Source organism: Ursus maritimus, unplaced genomic scaffold, assembly GCF_017311325.1.
Source record: "Ursus maritimus isolate PB19 unplaced genomic scaffold, ASM1731132v1 scaffold_13, whole genome shotgun sequence".
Taxonomy (NCBI): Eukaryota; Metazoa; Chordata; class Mammalia; order Carnivora; family Ursidae; genus Ursus; species Ursus maritimus.
Window position 1 is genome coordinate 22,707,272 of NW_024423675.1, and position 16,558 is coordinate 22,723,829.

Here is a 16,558-nt window from a genome sequence, read left to right on the forward strand (position 1 = left end):
AGTCAGTACTTGTTGGTAATAACCTGTTTTACTCAGGTAAGGAAAAAGCAATGCAGTTTAGTAAATATTTTTCCTAAAAGTGAATCAATATTTTGTGATTGACGTTCTTCCCCAAAGGAACAGACTTACATTGACAAAAATCAGTGCTGCCGTTATTTCATCTAGAAAAAAAAAAAGATTCTTAACCAATCTCTCTAGCGTTTTTATGTGAAATATATATATTTCATATGCACACACACATACATATATTGACAGAGGAACTGAGCAAAATTTTTTTTTTCTAAGCTAACTTCTACAATGCTCCAATCTAACACCCAAATGAAAAAAAAAATGCTTCTTAACAAAAGACGTGTTCGGCTTAATGGACAATTCAACTGGATGCAAACTGTGATACCTGCATCTCGGGCAGAGTCCACTGCAGTGTTGTAAGCAGAAGAGTCAAAACTCTGCAGATTTTGCGACCAGTTGGTTAGATTGCTGGCCATCGGCGCGGCTGCCTGCTGGACTCCCACTGTGGTCTTGCTAGCCTCCTCGGTGATCAGCTTCGACTGATCCAGGCGCTGCTGCGCGTCACCTTCACACAGAGCACAGGGACACTCACTTGGTAGAGAAGCAGGACTTTTGGTGGGAACACGAACATCCATTTACTCACCAAGATAAAACAGACCTCAAGTTTTCCGTTTTCAAGCTGAACAAAGATCTTTAAATACATGTTAATTATAGTATAAGTTAGGAAATTGTTAAAGTAGCATTAAAAGTGAGCTTGAAAGACTCTAGAGTCTCATTAAAATCATGTGGCCATTGAAAACATGTTCAAATTAGAGGTTAGTATTTCTTCAGGTTAGAGACCTGGGGAGAAAGCCACGGAAAACACAGATGAGATTCTAACTCCTGAAATGTTCATGCCTGAAATCCATTGTAAGTATCACTTTCTTCTACGTGGAGCACCTTTTGCCATAAAAATGATGTTCCACTACAGGAGTAAATCAGTAAGGAAAATTATTTTTAAACAGTAAGAGCAAGTTTCAAAATAGCATATGCAGTGACGTTCTATTTTTATTAAAAAGTTATATATTTAAAATAAAATTAATGTAAGTTTATAACAAAATGTTATCTCCTAGGTAAGGAGATTATAAAGGATTTTCCTTCTTTTGTTCTTTCTTTTTCTTATCTGTATTGTCTAATCTTTCTATAATAATCATACATTACTTTTGTAATAAAAATCACTCAGGCAAGGTTGTAGCTTTATTTTTTTTTTTTAAGTGGAGAAACATTTAATTCAGCCTCACACGATCTGAACTCTGATGGATGCAGCTTTGAATCCCGGGTCTGCTTCTTTTTGGAGCTGTGCCGTTTGGAGCAAGTTCCCACACCTTGACAAGTTTCAGGGTTCACAACCATCGAAAGGCGATGGTGACGCTTTCCCACATGACGTAATGTGTATAAAACACAGCCCAGTGCCCAGCATGTGGTAGCTCTGATGGTGCTGATGACAGGGAATCCCAGTGGATGATGACACCCTCCTGGCTGGGGTTTTGGTGTACTACAGTACAGCAGCTGGATTTGCTCCGTGTAGTAGAAAACTCACACCCAGGGTCGCCTGGGTGGCGCAGTCGTTAAGCGTCTGCCTTCGGCTCAGGGCGTGATCCCAGCGTTCTGGGATCGAGTCCCACATCAGGCTCCTCCACTAGGAGCCTGTTTCTTCCTTTCCCACTCCCCCTGCTTTGTGTTCCCTCTCTCACTGGCTGTCTCTCTGTCAAATAAATAAATAAAATCTTTAAAAAAAAAAAAAAGGAAAAAAGAAAACTCACACCCAGCAGTCATGTGTTCACTTTCACTACACCAGCGAAGGCACATCTGGTTCCCAGCCTATCTTTTTAAGATACCACTGTAGTCCCAGATTAGGCAAAATGAGTGCTCTTGTGTCTCCGTTTGGCTTGGTGGTCTCCCTACTTGTACTCTAAGAACGACATGGTGTGTAACAGAGGCAGCTATTTATAGTTAGGGCTGGAGAAACCCCAAAATCAAATTAAGGTGTATTTATTAACGAAGAAGGAATGTTCACAAGGAAATGGGTTACCAAATAGTATAAGCAGCATGATCGTATTAAAGCGCGCACATACACACACACACACACACACACACACACACACACACACGATTGGAGGAATATGCTCTTAAATTTAATGGTCCCCCGTAGGAGGTATGATTATAGCTTTTATAATTATTTTCCAGGGTGCGTGTGTGTGCGTGTGCGTGCGTGTGTGACGAACATAGTTTCTTTTGTCACCAGAAAACAATATTTATTTCTAAAAGGATTTCAAGTAAGGAATCATGTACTCCTTCCTCAAGGGTTTATTTGAATCCCAGCAAACAAACAGATGAGGCTTACGTTCTTGTCTGTGAGCCTTACCTCTCTCCGTGGCTTGCAGTCGCTTAATGGCATCGTTCAATCTGTTTTGGAGAGCCCTCTTCCTTGCTAGGGCTCCATCCACACGCCTGTTTGTGTCAGCTACTGCCTCATCATTGCCTATGGAGAAGAAGCCAAGAAAAGTACCAGTAGAGCCAAGATGCTAGGGGAAAAAAAATCTCCATTTCAACAAGGAAGATTCTGATCTGTATCATGGGGTCATCCATAACATTCTGAATATGGTGTGAACATAGAACACCAGTTCTGAAAAGTGGCATTCCAATTAAGAGGTACAGGACTATAGAAAATGAGTAACACTGCTTGGGAGTGATTTAGGATGCCATAAAGTGACTCATTAAAGGTGCAGAAATAATGGCTTTCTTAGAAAAATATAGCACTGCTGTGACTTACAGCTCCTAGCAGCACAGTTGATAAAGAGCTGAAAAGAAAAAAGTCTATCTCTATTTATGGCGATGACTGTTATATAAGAATCATTCTTTTTTCTTAATTTTTAAATAGAATTTTAACTGATATGCAACATACATCTAGAAAAGGGCACACATTATAAATGAATTTTCACAAATTGAGCACAGAATATAAGCCATGCCAAGTCAAGAAAGTAGAACATTATTGCTCCTCAGTTTCCTGGGCCCTCTATGATTACCCAAGGATGACCACTATTCTGAATTTTACCTCCATCTGTTAGTTGTGTCTATTCTTAAACTTTATTCAAAAGAAATGATACAGTGTTGTAATTTTTTAGATCTTTTATGTCTCTGTTTTAATTTCTGTAGAGTGGTAAGTTCTGATATCTGGTGGTTTAAATCTTCCAGCTTTGATTTTATTCTTCAGGGATTGTGCTGGCTTCTTAGCTTCTCCCACACCCATTTCCATAGAAATTCTAGGATCAAATTCTCTATTTACATATAGTTCTGGTACTTCAGTTGGTATTATATTTAATCTATAGATATATTTATCAAAATTGTCATTTTTACAAATTTGAGTCTTCCAGTTAATACAATTTTTATTTATTCTTCTTTAGATCTAAATTCTTATTTTGATCTCGATTTATTTAGATCATTTTTAATTTCTTTCAGTAGCATAATACAGTTTAATGAGTAGCGATTTTATCTTTCATCAGCTTTATTCCCAGGTATTTTATGCTATTGTAAATGGTGTTAAAAGTTAATTTCTAATTACGTTGTACATAGAATTAAACTGGATTTTTACACATTGAATTGGTAATGTGTGTCCCACAGTCCTAACTCCCCATGGATGTCCCTTTTGCAAATAAATATGTGAAGAAATTTAACCAAACAAGATCATGAAATAGGTAACCAGATCTGCAAAATATTCAGAGACCAAAGCAGAGAGATTTTATCTGTACTTAAAATGTAGAACTTTGAAGAGATATTATTACCAGGAAAGAAAAAATGTTTTCATGAGGTTCAATAACTCAATAATGACAAGACTGCATTGCAAATTATCAAGGAGAATAAAATATTTAAGTCACTGTGTCCCAAAGACCCATATATTCTGCTCTTCACATCACAAGACACAAAGCAATACATAGATATGGCAAAATTTACCCAAAAAATATTTTACTTTAAAGAGTACACTTATGGTGATGAGCACTGAGTAATGTATAGAGCTGTTGAATCATTATACTGTACATCTGAAACCTATATAACACTGTATGTTAATGATAATTCAATAAAAAATATATTTTACTTTTAATATTCTTAATTGTTGCTGCTAATATTCTAATTCTTCTGTAAAGAGTATGTTCAAGACTAGGCTTACATAATGAATGAATTAGGAGAGAACATTTCTATTGCCTTTGTTAACCCAGTAAACATAAATAATAGTTGCTTTATCATAGCTAGTTAAATATTCTGCATAGGAAAAATAAATGCATTTTTTTCTATATATAGTGCTCTTTGTTAAAAAAAAGAAAATGCATGATTGGAATTCAGGTTAATTGCTTTGATAAAATTACATGATGTTTTCGGTTTCAAACTTGATCTTTGTTTTTAGGCGGTAGTTAGAATTTAGCTAGATAATGGATTTCCACCCTCATTAGTCAATGCACAACCATCCTTAGGTATGAGTTCATTAGCTCAGAGATGAGTAATGTTTAGTGAAGTTCTTAGCCAATGCAATTGTCTTAAAGAGTAGCTCACAAGATTCAAAACTGACTAACATGATTTTGCTTTTATTTTTTCTTCCCTCCCCCGCTTGGATGTGTTTGCTTTCACAGACGCAAACACTAACCTTTGGAAATGTTTCTTCCCATACGGTCACTGGCTTGTCTTAAATGCAATAAACTTACAGAACACAAACTATAGGAAAGTGCCAATAACCACACATGGCTCTGTGGTATCCTATTCTCCTGACTCTCCCAGTGCTGACTCATTACTTCATGTAAAATTTTAAAAGACCTTCTGAATTGTCCAAGGAAGACTAAATTATGTACAATATAGTTTTAGTGTTAAGTGTATTTTATGATTATTTTCTTGAAAATTGGTATTCATGGTAAATTTCTATTAATTAGCCTATTTGATTACCAAGAATATCCACCACATTTTACTACATGGAAGGGTTTTGTTTTTTTTTAACCGCGATATATTTTATAATATCCAATCTTTGGAGCGCTTGGGTGGCTCAGTCGGTTGAGCATCCAACTCTTGGTTCGGATTGGTCGTGATCTTGGGGTCGTGAGATCAAGCCCCAGGTCGGGCTCTGAGCTCTGCATGGAGTCTGCTTGTCCCTCACCCTCTGCTCCTCCCCCCACCCCCGCTCACTCTCTCTTTCTTGAATAGATAAATAAAATCTTTAAAAACATAAAATATCCAATCTTCGCTTTTCTTAATACCTTGAATCTCAGCAGGAACTATTAATGTACTACTCAGTTAAAAGATTATTTGTTCTTTAATCTTAGAATTTTGAAATTTCTATCCCTATGCAGAAGTTACGTATGAAAGGAGAGAAGCAGCTATAAATCAGAAGGAAGGTAGGAAAGGGAAGATATTTACCAGGATCTGCCTTGGCTTGCAGTTCTCTGGCTTGATTGAGGAGGTTCTCACTCTCATCCTTATGGTAAATGATTTGAGTATCAATCCCACTCACAGCCTGCAAAGGAATTGCGTGGAAAGAGTAAGAATGACAGCAGAAGATATCCGCTTTTCATGAACGACACCGTTTATCTGCTAAACACCAAGCAAAATTCATACCACTTCATTTCCAAGCTCAAAACCAAGGTCGAACGGGAACACGAGAAAATAAAGTCCATGGCGATTTCAAGATAAATGTTTTTCAAGGAAAATTCAGTGAATCTAGAACAGCGTCTGGCCAAAGCCCCACCAAAGTGCTTGTCAAACAGAAGCCACTCAATAAACAATTTTTGATTTGAAAAAATGTGAATGTATGCATGAAGCATCTTCGCTATCAGCACGGGCTCGTCCTAAATACGTCTTATTCAGGGACCGTGGTTTAAAAAGCTGTCAAAGGAACTGGCAGTTGCTGACAGGAGTACGGCACATCGTGAAGAAGCTGAGCTACTGAAACCTCCATAACACAAATAAAATGTCTTTTCTTAGTTCTCTTGGCCTTCCCGCCATTTGCATCACAGTAGAAGCTCAAGCGATGACATTAGAAAACAGAAAAGTCATAAGCTGGGAAAAGGCAACATATAAATGAACTTTAAAATAAGGGAATACTCGGGGGGGGGGGGGGCACCTGCCTGGCTCAGTCAGTGGGGCATGCCACTCCTGATCTCGGGGTTGTGAGTTCGAGCCCCATGTTGGGTGTAGAGATTACTTAAAAGCAAAATATTTGAAAAAAAAAAATAGAATACTCACATCATAAATTCGGTCAGTAATGTTCAAAGCCAATTCTGCCGTTTCATTGGCCTCACTAACATAATTGGCAATATTTTCATAGACATTTGAAGCATCCAAAGCCTTCTGAACCAGCCCATTCATATCTGAACTGTGCAAATTCCTGTTAAAGAGTAAACATGTCATTATTCCTCTTTCTTACTTTTTTGGGAAATGGGGCCACTTTTACAGCTTGATTTGAATACTTCTGGGACCCCAGGGACTTCCTTCCTGTTATTCAAAGTCACCTGGCTTGGCAAGGTTTTCCCAAGCTGCCTTTCCTAGGAGCACATCTTCTTTGCTTTCCCCCTTTGGTGCCCCCTGGACTTTACCCCATCTTGGTCCCACGGAAGCTGTTTGCAGGGCAGTGGCGACAGGTAAAGGGAATGATGATTTAAAACAGCCCTCTGCACCTCTTCAAGCAACAGTCTGTTCACGTGCTGGCGGTCAAGCCCAGGAATGAACCCACAGTCCTCCCCCACCTACTTACCCAAATCGGCATTGTTATTTCCTTTCCATAGAAGAAACCAAGACTCTCAGAGAGGGTGCACAGCCTCAGCATGGTGAGGCAGTAGTTGGTTTCACTACTTATTCGATCTTTTGTTTGTTTTATAAAACACTGTATTTTCCCTTAAGAAGGGGAATGATACATACTGAGCGTCTATGTGCAGATACTGGGCTAGCCTTGTGTCACTATAGCTTTAATTCTTACCACACCCGAGAAGTAGACATTGTTATTCTCTTTTCATACAGGGAACCAGGGCTCATGTGGTTAGATTTGTCTTGCTCCTGCAGCCCAGCTGCTTCCCGAAAGCGCAAAGCCCTACTCATGCCCATTTCCACCCTTGCCCTATACACCATGTTCTCGGCATTTACCCCTTTCTGACCTCTGTGAGGTTCATCTACTATTTCCTGGGTACCCATCATGCAGTGGGCACTCTCCCATGGTGGCTGATGACCGTATATGCCTCAGAGGACTGATGTGAGGTACGACAGGGATAAACTATGTGAAATGCTTGGTCCATGCCTGTCATCCAATACACATCAGGGTTTATTACTGTGCCTAAACTATTTCCTGAATTGGAATGTCAAGTTCTAAGCGTATTCATAAAATAATTCACTTTATTGACAAATACTTCTTCTTCCTCTCTAATATAAACATCCCTTCACTGCTGAAGCTCATCCTGAATCCTTTGCCTTGATTTTACTCAGTTTTAAATCGACCAGTTGCATGTTTTCTTCTCAGTCCCAAACATTGATGACTACTATCACTTGATTCATTAGTAACTTCCAGAAGATTCTCTGTGACCCAGTATGTGACATTGCAGATCCCATGCTGGCTCATCTCATCCAATTGTCCTGACATATTGAGTTCAATTGATTTTCAGTTTCCTCCATCCAGTTTCACTCCCTGTGTGCTCTCTTAGGCTCAGAGCGACTTCTCTGTATTCCCTTGGCTACTTTCTTCTCTTTTGTCGGAGTTCATCAACATTGGGCTCCTTTGTGGGAGGGCTGACTTATCCATTAGGCAGAATAGGACTCCACAAAGAATTTTTCATTTTCATTTTTTTTAAATCAGAAGAACAATGAGGATACTAATAATGATTACATTAGTCTTTATAACAATGCTACCATGACATGTAATTTAAAATTTTTTTTATCGAGGAAGGGGCCCACAGAGGCAAAAGTACCTAAGGCCCGGGAAAACCATAATGCAATTCTGCTCTGCAGAGGTAATTTTAACCCAAATACTTGCTACTTCTTTACAACCCCTCGTTTTTAGAAATGGCACAGAGAGGAAAATCTGAGGACGTTTTAAAAGAAAGGGATATGAGGAATAAAATGTTACAAGTATTCAGTAATATTTTAAAATTTTTCTGGCTACTGTTAGGATACAAGAAATAGATTAAAAGAGTCTTCAGTCCTCTGGTTTCATCACCAGGCACAGAACAGGTGCTCCATCAATACATAAAGTAAAAATGTGCTTTTGAAATGGAAGTTTCTTGATGAATTATGTTTATCTCTGTTTTATGCACAAGAAGTAAATCATTGGGTCACCAGATAGATGATGAAGAATATTCACATTTTGAGGGAAAAACATCTATAAATTTTGATGTTTCCCTGAATATATCCAGTCTGAAGTATCCTAGATGCAAAAGGGACTTCAGGATGATTGATATTTTTGATCATTTTTTTCATGTAAAGCATGGGTAACTTTCTTAGAATCGTGCTAGAACACCGTTTGTTGCATTTAGTGAAGGTATGTGCTGGGATCCCAATTAACAGGACATATTCACTAAAATGACAAGAACAATGCAGAGAGCCACAGGAGGGTCCTCAAAAACAATGTTATATCAATACAGCATATTGTCCAGATCATATTTTATTTAAGCATCATTTTATTGGTTTGATCAAAAGCAAATTTCCTGGAAGCATGACACTAGGTGGATAGAATGCCATCTCCGACACCAAGATTCTACATAACATCTATTTTTCTCTATCTGTCTGTCTGTCTGTCTATCTCCTCCCTTTCTTTCAATTCTCTGAAGTTTTGGAGGGCTACTTGAAAATTTTGACAATCAGGAATGAAAAGGTAATTTAAGTTTGAACAAGAGTTATTATTGGTTCTTATTTTATTCATGACCTTTACTGATCCTTGTTTCTAATTGCCAGGTTTGTACTCTTTCTCTATAATCATCTCATCATTTACCTATCGTTTCAAGGTCATGAATTCAATTCCAATCTTTCAGTACATTTCAATTAACATTAATTGAGTGCCCAAAGGTGTGTGACTCTCTTCTAGATGCTGTGAGGAAAATTGTCAATTGATTTTCTCTTAATCAGGTGTTGAAATCAAACATTTCCTGCTGGGCACTGCAGAGTGTCTAGAGTATTTACCAGAAGTCAATTGTATTGCCAACTTCCAACCAGCTTTACTTAAGACCCTTGGGTGTGGAAAGCTAATGCTGTCTGTGAAATAAATATGTGATGGTGGTAGAATTAGACACTGTAGAGGGATCTGATTTACTTGATAATTTTTTTAAAGATTTATTTATTTATTATTAGAGAGAGAGAGAGGAGGGCCAGGGGGAGAAGGGGAGAGAGAATGTCAAGAATCTCAAGCAGGCTCTACACTGCACGCAGAGCCAGATGTGGGGCTCAATCTCAGGACCCTGAGATCATGACCAGACTCAAAATCAAGAGTCGGCTGCTTAACTGACTCAGCCACCCAGGCACCCCTTACTTGATAATATTTTGTGTAGCCGTTATGTCCCTAACCAAAAATGCCTTAGGTTGCCCTATTAATAATTATGGAGCAGAACCACCCCTCACAACACAGGTCTCTAATCTGACAGATTTTTTTTTTTAAACCAAAAAACTCTCCCCAAAGCAATGGCAATAAACAATGATTGGCTGGTTCTCAGACTGACCAACCAAGCAACCTATAAATGAATAAACGCAACCAAAACCCAACCTGCTAACCTGTATCCCAGTAACTCAGGCACATGGAAGTGAATAAAAATGAGTTATTCTGCCTCTGTAGATATTTGTATTTCTAAAACCAGGATATTACCTGCTCAGTTCATCAGCCTCTTGTTGAAGATTCTGTGCATGGTCAACAGCTTCTTGGACTAAATCATGACGAAGGTTACTTAGGTTGGATAGTTTTCCTTGTAGTTCATTTTTGGCTCCATCTATTTCCGCATAAATCCCTGATGCATTCTAAAGAAAATATTTTAAAAAGTGAATTGAATCTAGAATAACTTAAAATCTTTCCCCAGGGAGCACCAAAAGATAATCTCTAGTCTCCCTTATTTTGAGGTTCAGTAAATTTCAGGCCAGGTCTACAGAGTCTAAAATACTTTAAGTAGAATTTTATCTATTTCTCTTGCATCTTCAACAACTCCTTTTCCATTGATTGCTTCCCTAGCTTTCAGACACGCTCTGCCTTCTCCCATCTGAAAACAAAACAAAATGAAGCTGAACATAAACCTCCACTAACCATACATCTCCCCAGCGTTATGACCTTACCTTTCTATTCCCTCCGTAGCAACATCTAGCCAAAAAAGTGTTTATGTTAGCTGTTTCTATTCCATCACTTTCTAACTCACTCTTCGACCCACTTTAGTCTGTTTTTTACTTCATTACTCCAACAAAACCGAAATTCAAACAAATGATCTCTAAGTTATTGAATCTAATAAGCATCATTCATTTTCCCCAGTTACTCAAACAGTGATTCTAAACATTGTCACCATTCTTAGGCCAATCACATTTCCTTCCTCCATCGCCATCTGATTCTAAATAGATCACTTTCTTTTTCTTTTTCTTTTTTTTATTTGGGAGACATCAGCTAACTGTAGCAGGATCATTTTTTCCATACTCCTGAAGTTTCCTCCCTATAAAGGGAGCTCAATTGGTGAAACCTCAGACGTCTCCACCTCTTTCATCACTCTGCTCCCAGGAGGGGGACTGGTTTATTTGATTGGTAAATTTTGGGGGAATAACTGTGTAGGCTCTCTTAATTCTACCTTCCGCCTCTTGGTAGCAAGGTGCCAGCAGAAAGCCTGAGTTTCCTGTTTGTCCCTAATGAAAGTTGTTCTGGACAGAACCCCCACATGAACCCTGCAGTGTTGCCTGCCTGAGTCGGCAGCTCTGCCTAATTCTGGGATTGAGTATTAGCAACCCCTCTTGGCTAAGAGACCTAAAGCCATGCCCTCATCTTAACTGTATCAGAAATGAAGGTTATATTCTTGGACTTTATATTTACTATTTTATTTTTCAACTTGTTTAGAACTTGGGAGCTGAAAGGGGGTACTACTCTCCTCACAGACTCCAATACCAACAAACAGGAATTGCAAACAACTCGTTGCCACCATCCTCCAGTCCCTCCCCCCACCAAAAAGTCCCTATACACTTATTTATAGCTACATCTTTCTGTGCATCTTCCTCCTACTTTAGAGGAAAAGCGTTCCTTGTCTGTATAGGGCATGGTGCCCTGTTTTCTGTTCTTGCTCCCTAGCTACTGGCTCCTCTCAGATGTAAACAAGCCCCAGTTAACCTCTCCCATTAAAAACAAACAAACAAAACCTATTCCTTGGCTCTAGCTTCCCCTCCAGCTTCTTTTCTTTGTTGATGCAGTGCATTCCACAATGATGGTTCTTCCAAGATCCCCAGGGTCACACACCATATTGCCAGATCCGTTTGACACTTCTCTGTCTTTATTTACTGGATTTATCTCTGGTTTGTGACAGTGTTGGTCACTGCCTTTGCCTTAAAACTCTCTTTCCCTAGCTTCTGTGACATAGCTCTCTCCTGGGTCTCCTGTTTCACTGTCCGGGAAGGACACTTTTTAAAGTTGGTGTTGCTCAGACTTGACTCAGCCCTTCCCTTTCTGAACAGATTATTCAGGAGTTAGATTAACTCCTCTCTCCCAGCCTAGACTTTGAATCTTTTAACCCACTCTGCACCAGCCTACAGGAATGGTGATCTTTCTATCTAGCAAATCTGATCATATTATTTTTCGTCTCAGAATCAGCCCATTGCTCTACAGGAACAAATCTGATTACTCAGGTGGCTTCATCAACTGATCCTTCCTCTCTCACCAATCTCATCACTTCTCACGTCTCCCCACCCCATTACGTACCATGGTCCAAACTTCACTAACGGATGTTTTAATGCTCCATGATTTTTTCTGACCCCCTGTGCCGGTCTCACATAATATTTTCTCTGTCCGGGATAACTTTGCTTTCTTTTTTGTCTGACTCACCTGGAAAAGTTCTGCTCATCCTTCCAATTTCAGCTCAAATATCACTTCCTTTATCAAGCTACCCTTAGTTTCTCCAGGATGACTTCAGAGTGGCCATGTATTTCTATTATCCGTGTACCACACTACTACAATCATTTTTTTTTTAAAAAGATTTTATTTATTTATTTGACAGAAATAGAGACAGCCAGCGAGAGAGGGAACACAAGCAGGGGGAGTGGGAGAAGAAGAAGCAGGCTCATGGCGGAGGAGCCTGATGTGGGGCTCGATCCCAGAACGCCGGGATCACGCCCTGAGCTGAAGGCAGACGCTTAACCGCTGTGCCACCCAGGCGCCCCCACACTACTACAATCATTTTACCTGATTTTTCCACCCACCAGACTACATGATTGTAGAAGGCAAGAACTGTGTCTAATTTATTTTTGTTTTCTCAGAATGTAGCGCTGCTCCAGCATAGAGAGTTTATTTCTATGGAGACAGTGTTAAGTCTCCAGACATTTGGTAGGTCACCTGGGGAGCAAGACTTCGAAAAAAATTATATTTAAGTGTATAAACAGGAAGAATACCATGGGCATTCCACCTTTACTCATTAATTCACTTAACAAATATTTATCATACGCCCACTATGTGCCAGGCACTCTTTTAGGAGATAAAATACATAGCTATGAATACAGTCTTTGCTTTCTAGGAATTTACAACCTAGTGGGAATATATAGATGATAAACAAGTGATCAAATAATTGAACAAGTTAATTTCAGGGAGTAAAAAGTATTGTGAATAAAATAGAATAGGTGGGATGGGCTGGGGCGTGATTGAGGGTAAGAGCCCCATTTGAATTGAATGTTCACAAGGAAAAGAGCCATTTGAAGATCTGGAGATAGCAGGTGGAAAGGTCAGGGGTCAAGGGAAAGTATGGTGTGTTTGAAAAACAGAGTAAGAGTTGGAGGGTAACAGAGAGGAGTGGGCTGGACGGTAGTGAGTTGGGGACAGATATACACGGAATGAGGTAGAGAGTTAGGCCAGAGCCAGGTCATTTAGGGTCTCCTGAGCCATGGTAAAATGAGCTTGTTTCTTTGTCTAAGTGTCACTGGAGGTTTTATGAAGGAGAAATAATGTGATCTGATTATGTTTTTAAGGGATTGTCCTGCTACCGCATAGAGAATGAGTCTTGAGGGGAAAGAGTGGAGGCAAATGAATCAGTAGGAGGCTCCTTTGACAGTTCATGCTGGCAGTGAGGTGCCTTGGACTGCAGAGCAGCCGCAGAGAAGGGAGTGGTCAGAAACTAGGACTAATTTTGGAGATAAGTCAATAGGTCTTGTTGAAATGGGCCGGTGGGAAAAGAGAAATCAACAATGACTCCAGAGTTTTGATTTGAGCAAATGGAGTTGTGTTACTTACTAAAGTGGGGAAGACTAGGGAAGGAACAGTTTTTTTTCAGAATGTGTTAATTTTGATATGTCTCTTAGCCATCTAAGTGGTATATAAAATTATGATTCTGCTATACACCACACTGAGTTCTTCCTTGAAAACTTCAAGTAAGCACTTGGTTGTAAGAGTTTGGAACTCAGTGGAAGTATGAAAGTTGGAGCTGAAAATTGTGGGATCATGCATATAAATGTTCTTTAAAGCCATGGGATTCAATGGGATTGACTAGGGAGAAAGTGTAAGTACCAAAGAGGGCCTGGGAGAGAACTAAGCCATTCATTATCAGAGGAAGGGATGGACAGAGCTCTGGGCCAAAAATGGCTTGAAGCCTGTTTTTATATTACTTCTAGCTAAGAATATTATTTACATTTTTAAAGAGTTGCAAAAAAGTAAAAACAAACAAAAACCAAAAAAGAATAAGGGAGAGTGGTTATATGTGGCCTGCAGAGCCTAAACTACTCACTACATAGAGGATGTGTAGAGGTGAAGCTAGCAGAAGAGGCTGGGAAAACATGGCCAATGAGGTGGGAGAAGGACCAGCCAGGATAAAAGCTCTGGGTGTTTAAATAAGGAGGAAAGGTTAATCAGCAGGGAGGCTAAGAATGCTGAGGAAGCAGAAGCAACCACAGTTTTGGCTATGCTGAGTTCACTGATAACTTGGATAACAGTCTCAGTGCAGGGGCAAGAGATCCCATTTGGAGTGGGTGGGTACAATAGACAGTGGGGGGTTGGGAGGTGGAAATGACAATGATAAATGACTCTCGAGGTGTTTTGCTGGGAAGCTGAGCAGAGTAGAGTAATGGGCAGAGACTGGAGGGGATGTAGGCAAGGACTTTCTTCTTTTAAAGGATAGGAAATCCTTAGAGCATGTTTACATGTTGGTAGTAACTGTCCAGTAGAGAGCAAGAGTTGCATGACATGGAAGAGAGACGGAATACTTTGGGGAGTGAAACTCTGCAACTGTTTTGAGCAGAGGAACGATGGGATTCAGAGCACAGGTGGGGAGATGGGACTTTGGCAGGAGAAGGACACTTCATTAATTATAATAGAAAGGAAGGGAGAAGTGTGAATACAGGTGTAGGTGGGCTGGTAGAACTGGGGAGGAAAGATTAGGGAAGTTCTGTTCTCTCTGTTCTTATTTCTCAGTGAAGTATGAAGCAAATTCACCAGCCAGACTGAGTAGAGGAGGTGGGTTATTCATTATATTGGCTTCTCTGGTATGGCCATGATGCTTGGGTTTACTGGGATAGGGAAATAGAATTCTATTTCCATCCAGTACAGTAGGGGAAGAGGTGGGTATACAAGTTAAGGGTGTTTGCAAATACTGATTATACAGTAGTCCCCTCTTATCTATGGGGATAAGTTCCAAGACCTTTAATGGGTACCTGAAACTGAAACTGTGCACGGTGCCGAACCCTATATATACCGCGGTTTTCCTATGCATGCAAACCGATGATAGAGTTTAATCTATAAATTAAGCTGAGTAAGAGCTTAACCACAATAACTAATAATAAAATAGAACAGTTATAACGATACACTGTAATAAAAGTTATGAGAATATGGTCTCTTTCTCAAAATATCTTATCATACTGTGCTCACCCTTCTTGTGATGATGTGAGATGATAAAATGCCTACGTGATGAGACGAAGTGAGGACGCTGATGCAGGCATTACGCTGTAGCACTAGGCTACAAGCGACCTTGTGCGGATACGTGAGAAGCAGGGCCACCTGCTTCTAGACAGAGGTTGACTGTGGGTAACTGAAACCATGGAAAGCAAAACCATGGATAAGAGGGACTACTGTACTGATCATTTTAGCTACTTAAGGAGGGAAGAGAGGATATGAGAGGAGCAGGATAATGAGCTGGAGGAGGTCTCCATGTGGTCAGAGAATTGTTGGAGTGCGTATTCCAGAGTAAGTAGGTAAGAGAGGGAGGGGCTCTGGGAGCAAGTATTGTTATTGAAGAGAAGCCCTGGATATGGCCATAGGAGGGATAACCAGGGTGGGCTGGAGGAAAATCTTGTTGGGCAGGAGAAGTTACAGGAACTGGAGGTCTGAGAGCTGGTGGGCTCATCCATCTGGATTTTGATGTCATTAAGATAGTGATGGGAGTAGGGATGGAGAGGAAGACAGAGAGCTTGGTGCTGAAATAGTCAACGGATGAGATGGTGATCAGATGACTTTAAAATGGTATCCTTTCAAAGGTAATAAAAATGAGCTAAGAGTAATTTTGGGATGGTCTGGTTCACTGCACTTTACTGGAAATTTCCTAGTTTAAAAATGTGTCTCTTATTGATTTGTATGCTAGTTTTATTAAGTACACAACTTACGAGTTAACAGTGAGTAGGATGGATCTAAGTAGCACTTTCTGGAAGAAGGTCTGTGCTGTCCAATTTAGTAGCCATTAGCCACATGTGGTGCTATGGAGCGCTTGCAATACGGTTAATTCAGCTGAGGAATTCAATTTTAATTTATTTCATTTTAAGTCATTAAATTTAAATTTAAATAGCCATATGTGAGGAGTGCCACCATACGATGAAGGAAACTGGAAAATTCAGTCACCCGATCTTGCTGATCTATAGTGCCAGTTAACTTGACAGATTTGAATTGGATTCCATTATTGTTCTGTGACACTGAGCCGCTGTTCCAACCTGCTATAAATACAAAGCTACAAGTCACATGCCTCCCTACCTTAATTGTATCATCAAGCTCTGAAAGGGTCAGACGAGGTGTTGTCAGAGAATCCAAAGACGTCTTCAGAGAACCGTTCACCCCTTCCATTTGTTCCCTCACTCTCTCATGTTGTTTCTATGGGAACGAAGAGTAAGCGAGAGTGGAAAGTCACTTTAGAGAAAGCATCAGGGAGAGTGGTCAATGTCACCTCCTGTCTCTGTGCTCAGATAAATCTGGGCTCCTATCCCAGCCCCGCCACCTAGTTGCTGTATGACTTTGGGGGAATTCTACCCATGTCATGCTCAGTTTTCTCATTTATAATATGGAGATAACAAAAGCGAGCATTTGGGGAGCTTTGAAGCACTTAGTTATGACTATTAATTATAACACCATCATCTCAAAGAGAGT

General features: G+C 39.9%; 1 protein-coding gene across 1 annotated transcript in view; it reads right to left on the reverse strand.

Moving 5' to 3' along the window:
* Nucleotides 1–16,558, reverse strand: part of LAMA4 (laminin subunit alpha 4) — a 137,381-nt gene that overhangs the window by 38,347 nt on the left and 82,476 nt on the right. Inside the window, exons 12-17 of the mRNA XM_008706201.2 lie at nt 16,169–16,285; nt 9,863–10,011; nt 6,271–6,412; nt 5,446–5,542; nt 2,414–2,530; nt 395–574 (exon numbers count right to left, since the gene is read on the reverse strand). Of these exons, the coding sequence (XP_008704423.2) occupies nt 395–574; nt 2,414–2,530; nt 5,446–5,542; nt 6,271–6,412; nt 9,863–10,011; nt 16,169–16,285 (802 nt within the window). The remainder of the gene's footprint in view (nt 1–394; nt 575–2,413; nt 2,531–5,445; nt 5,543–6,270; nt 6,413–9,862; nt 10,012–16,168; nt 16,286–16,558) is intronic.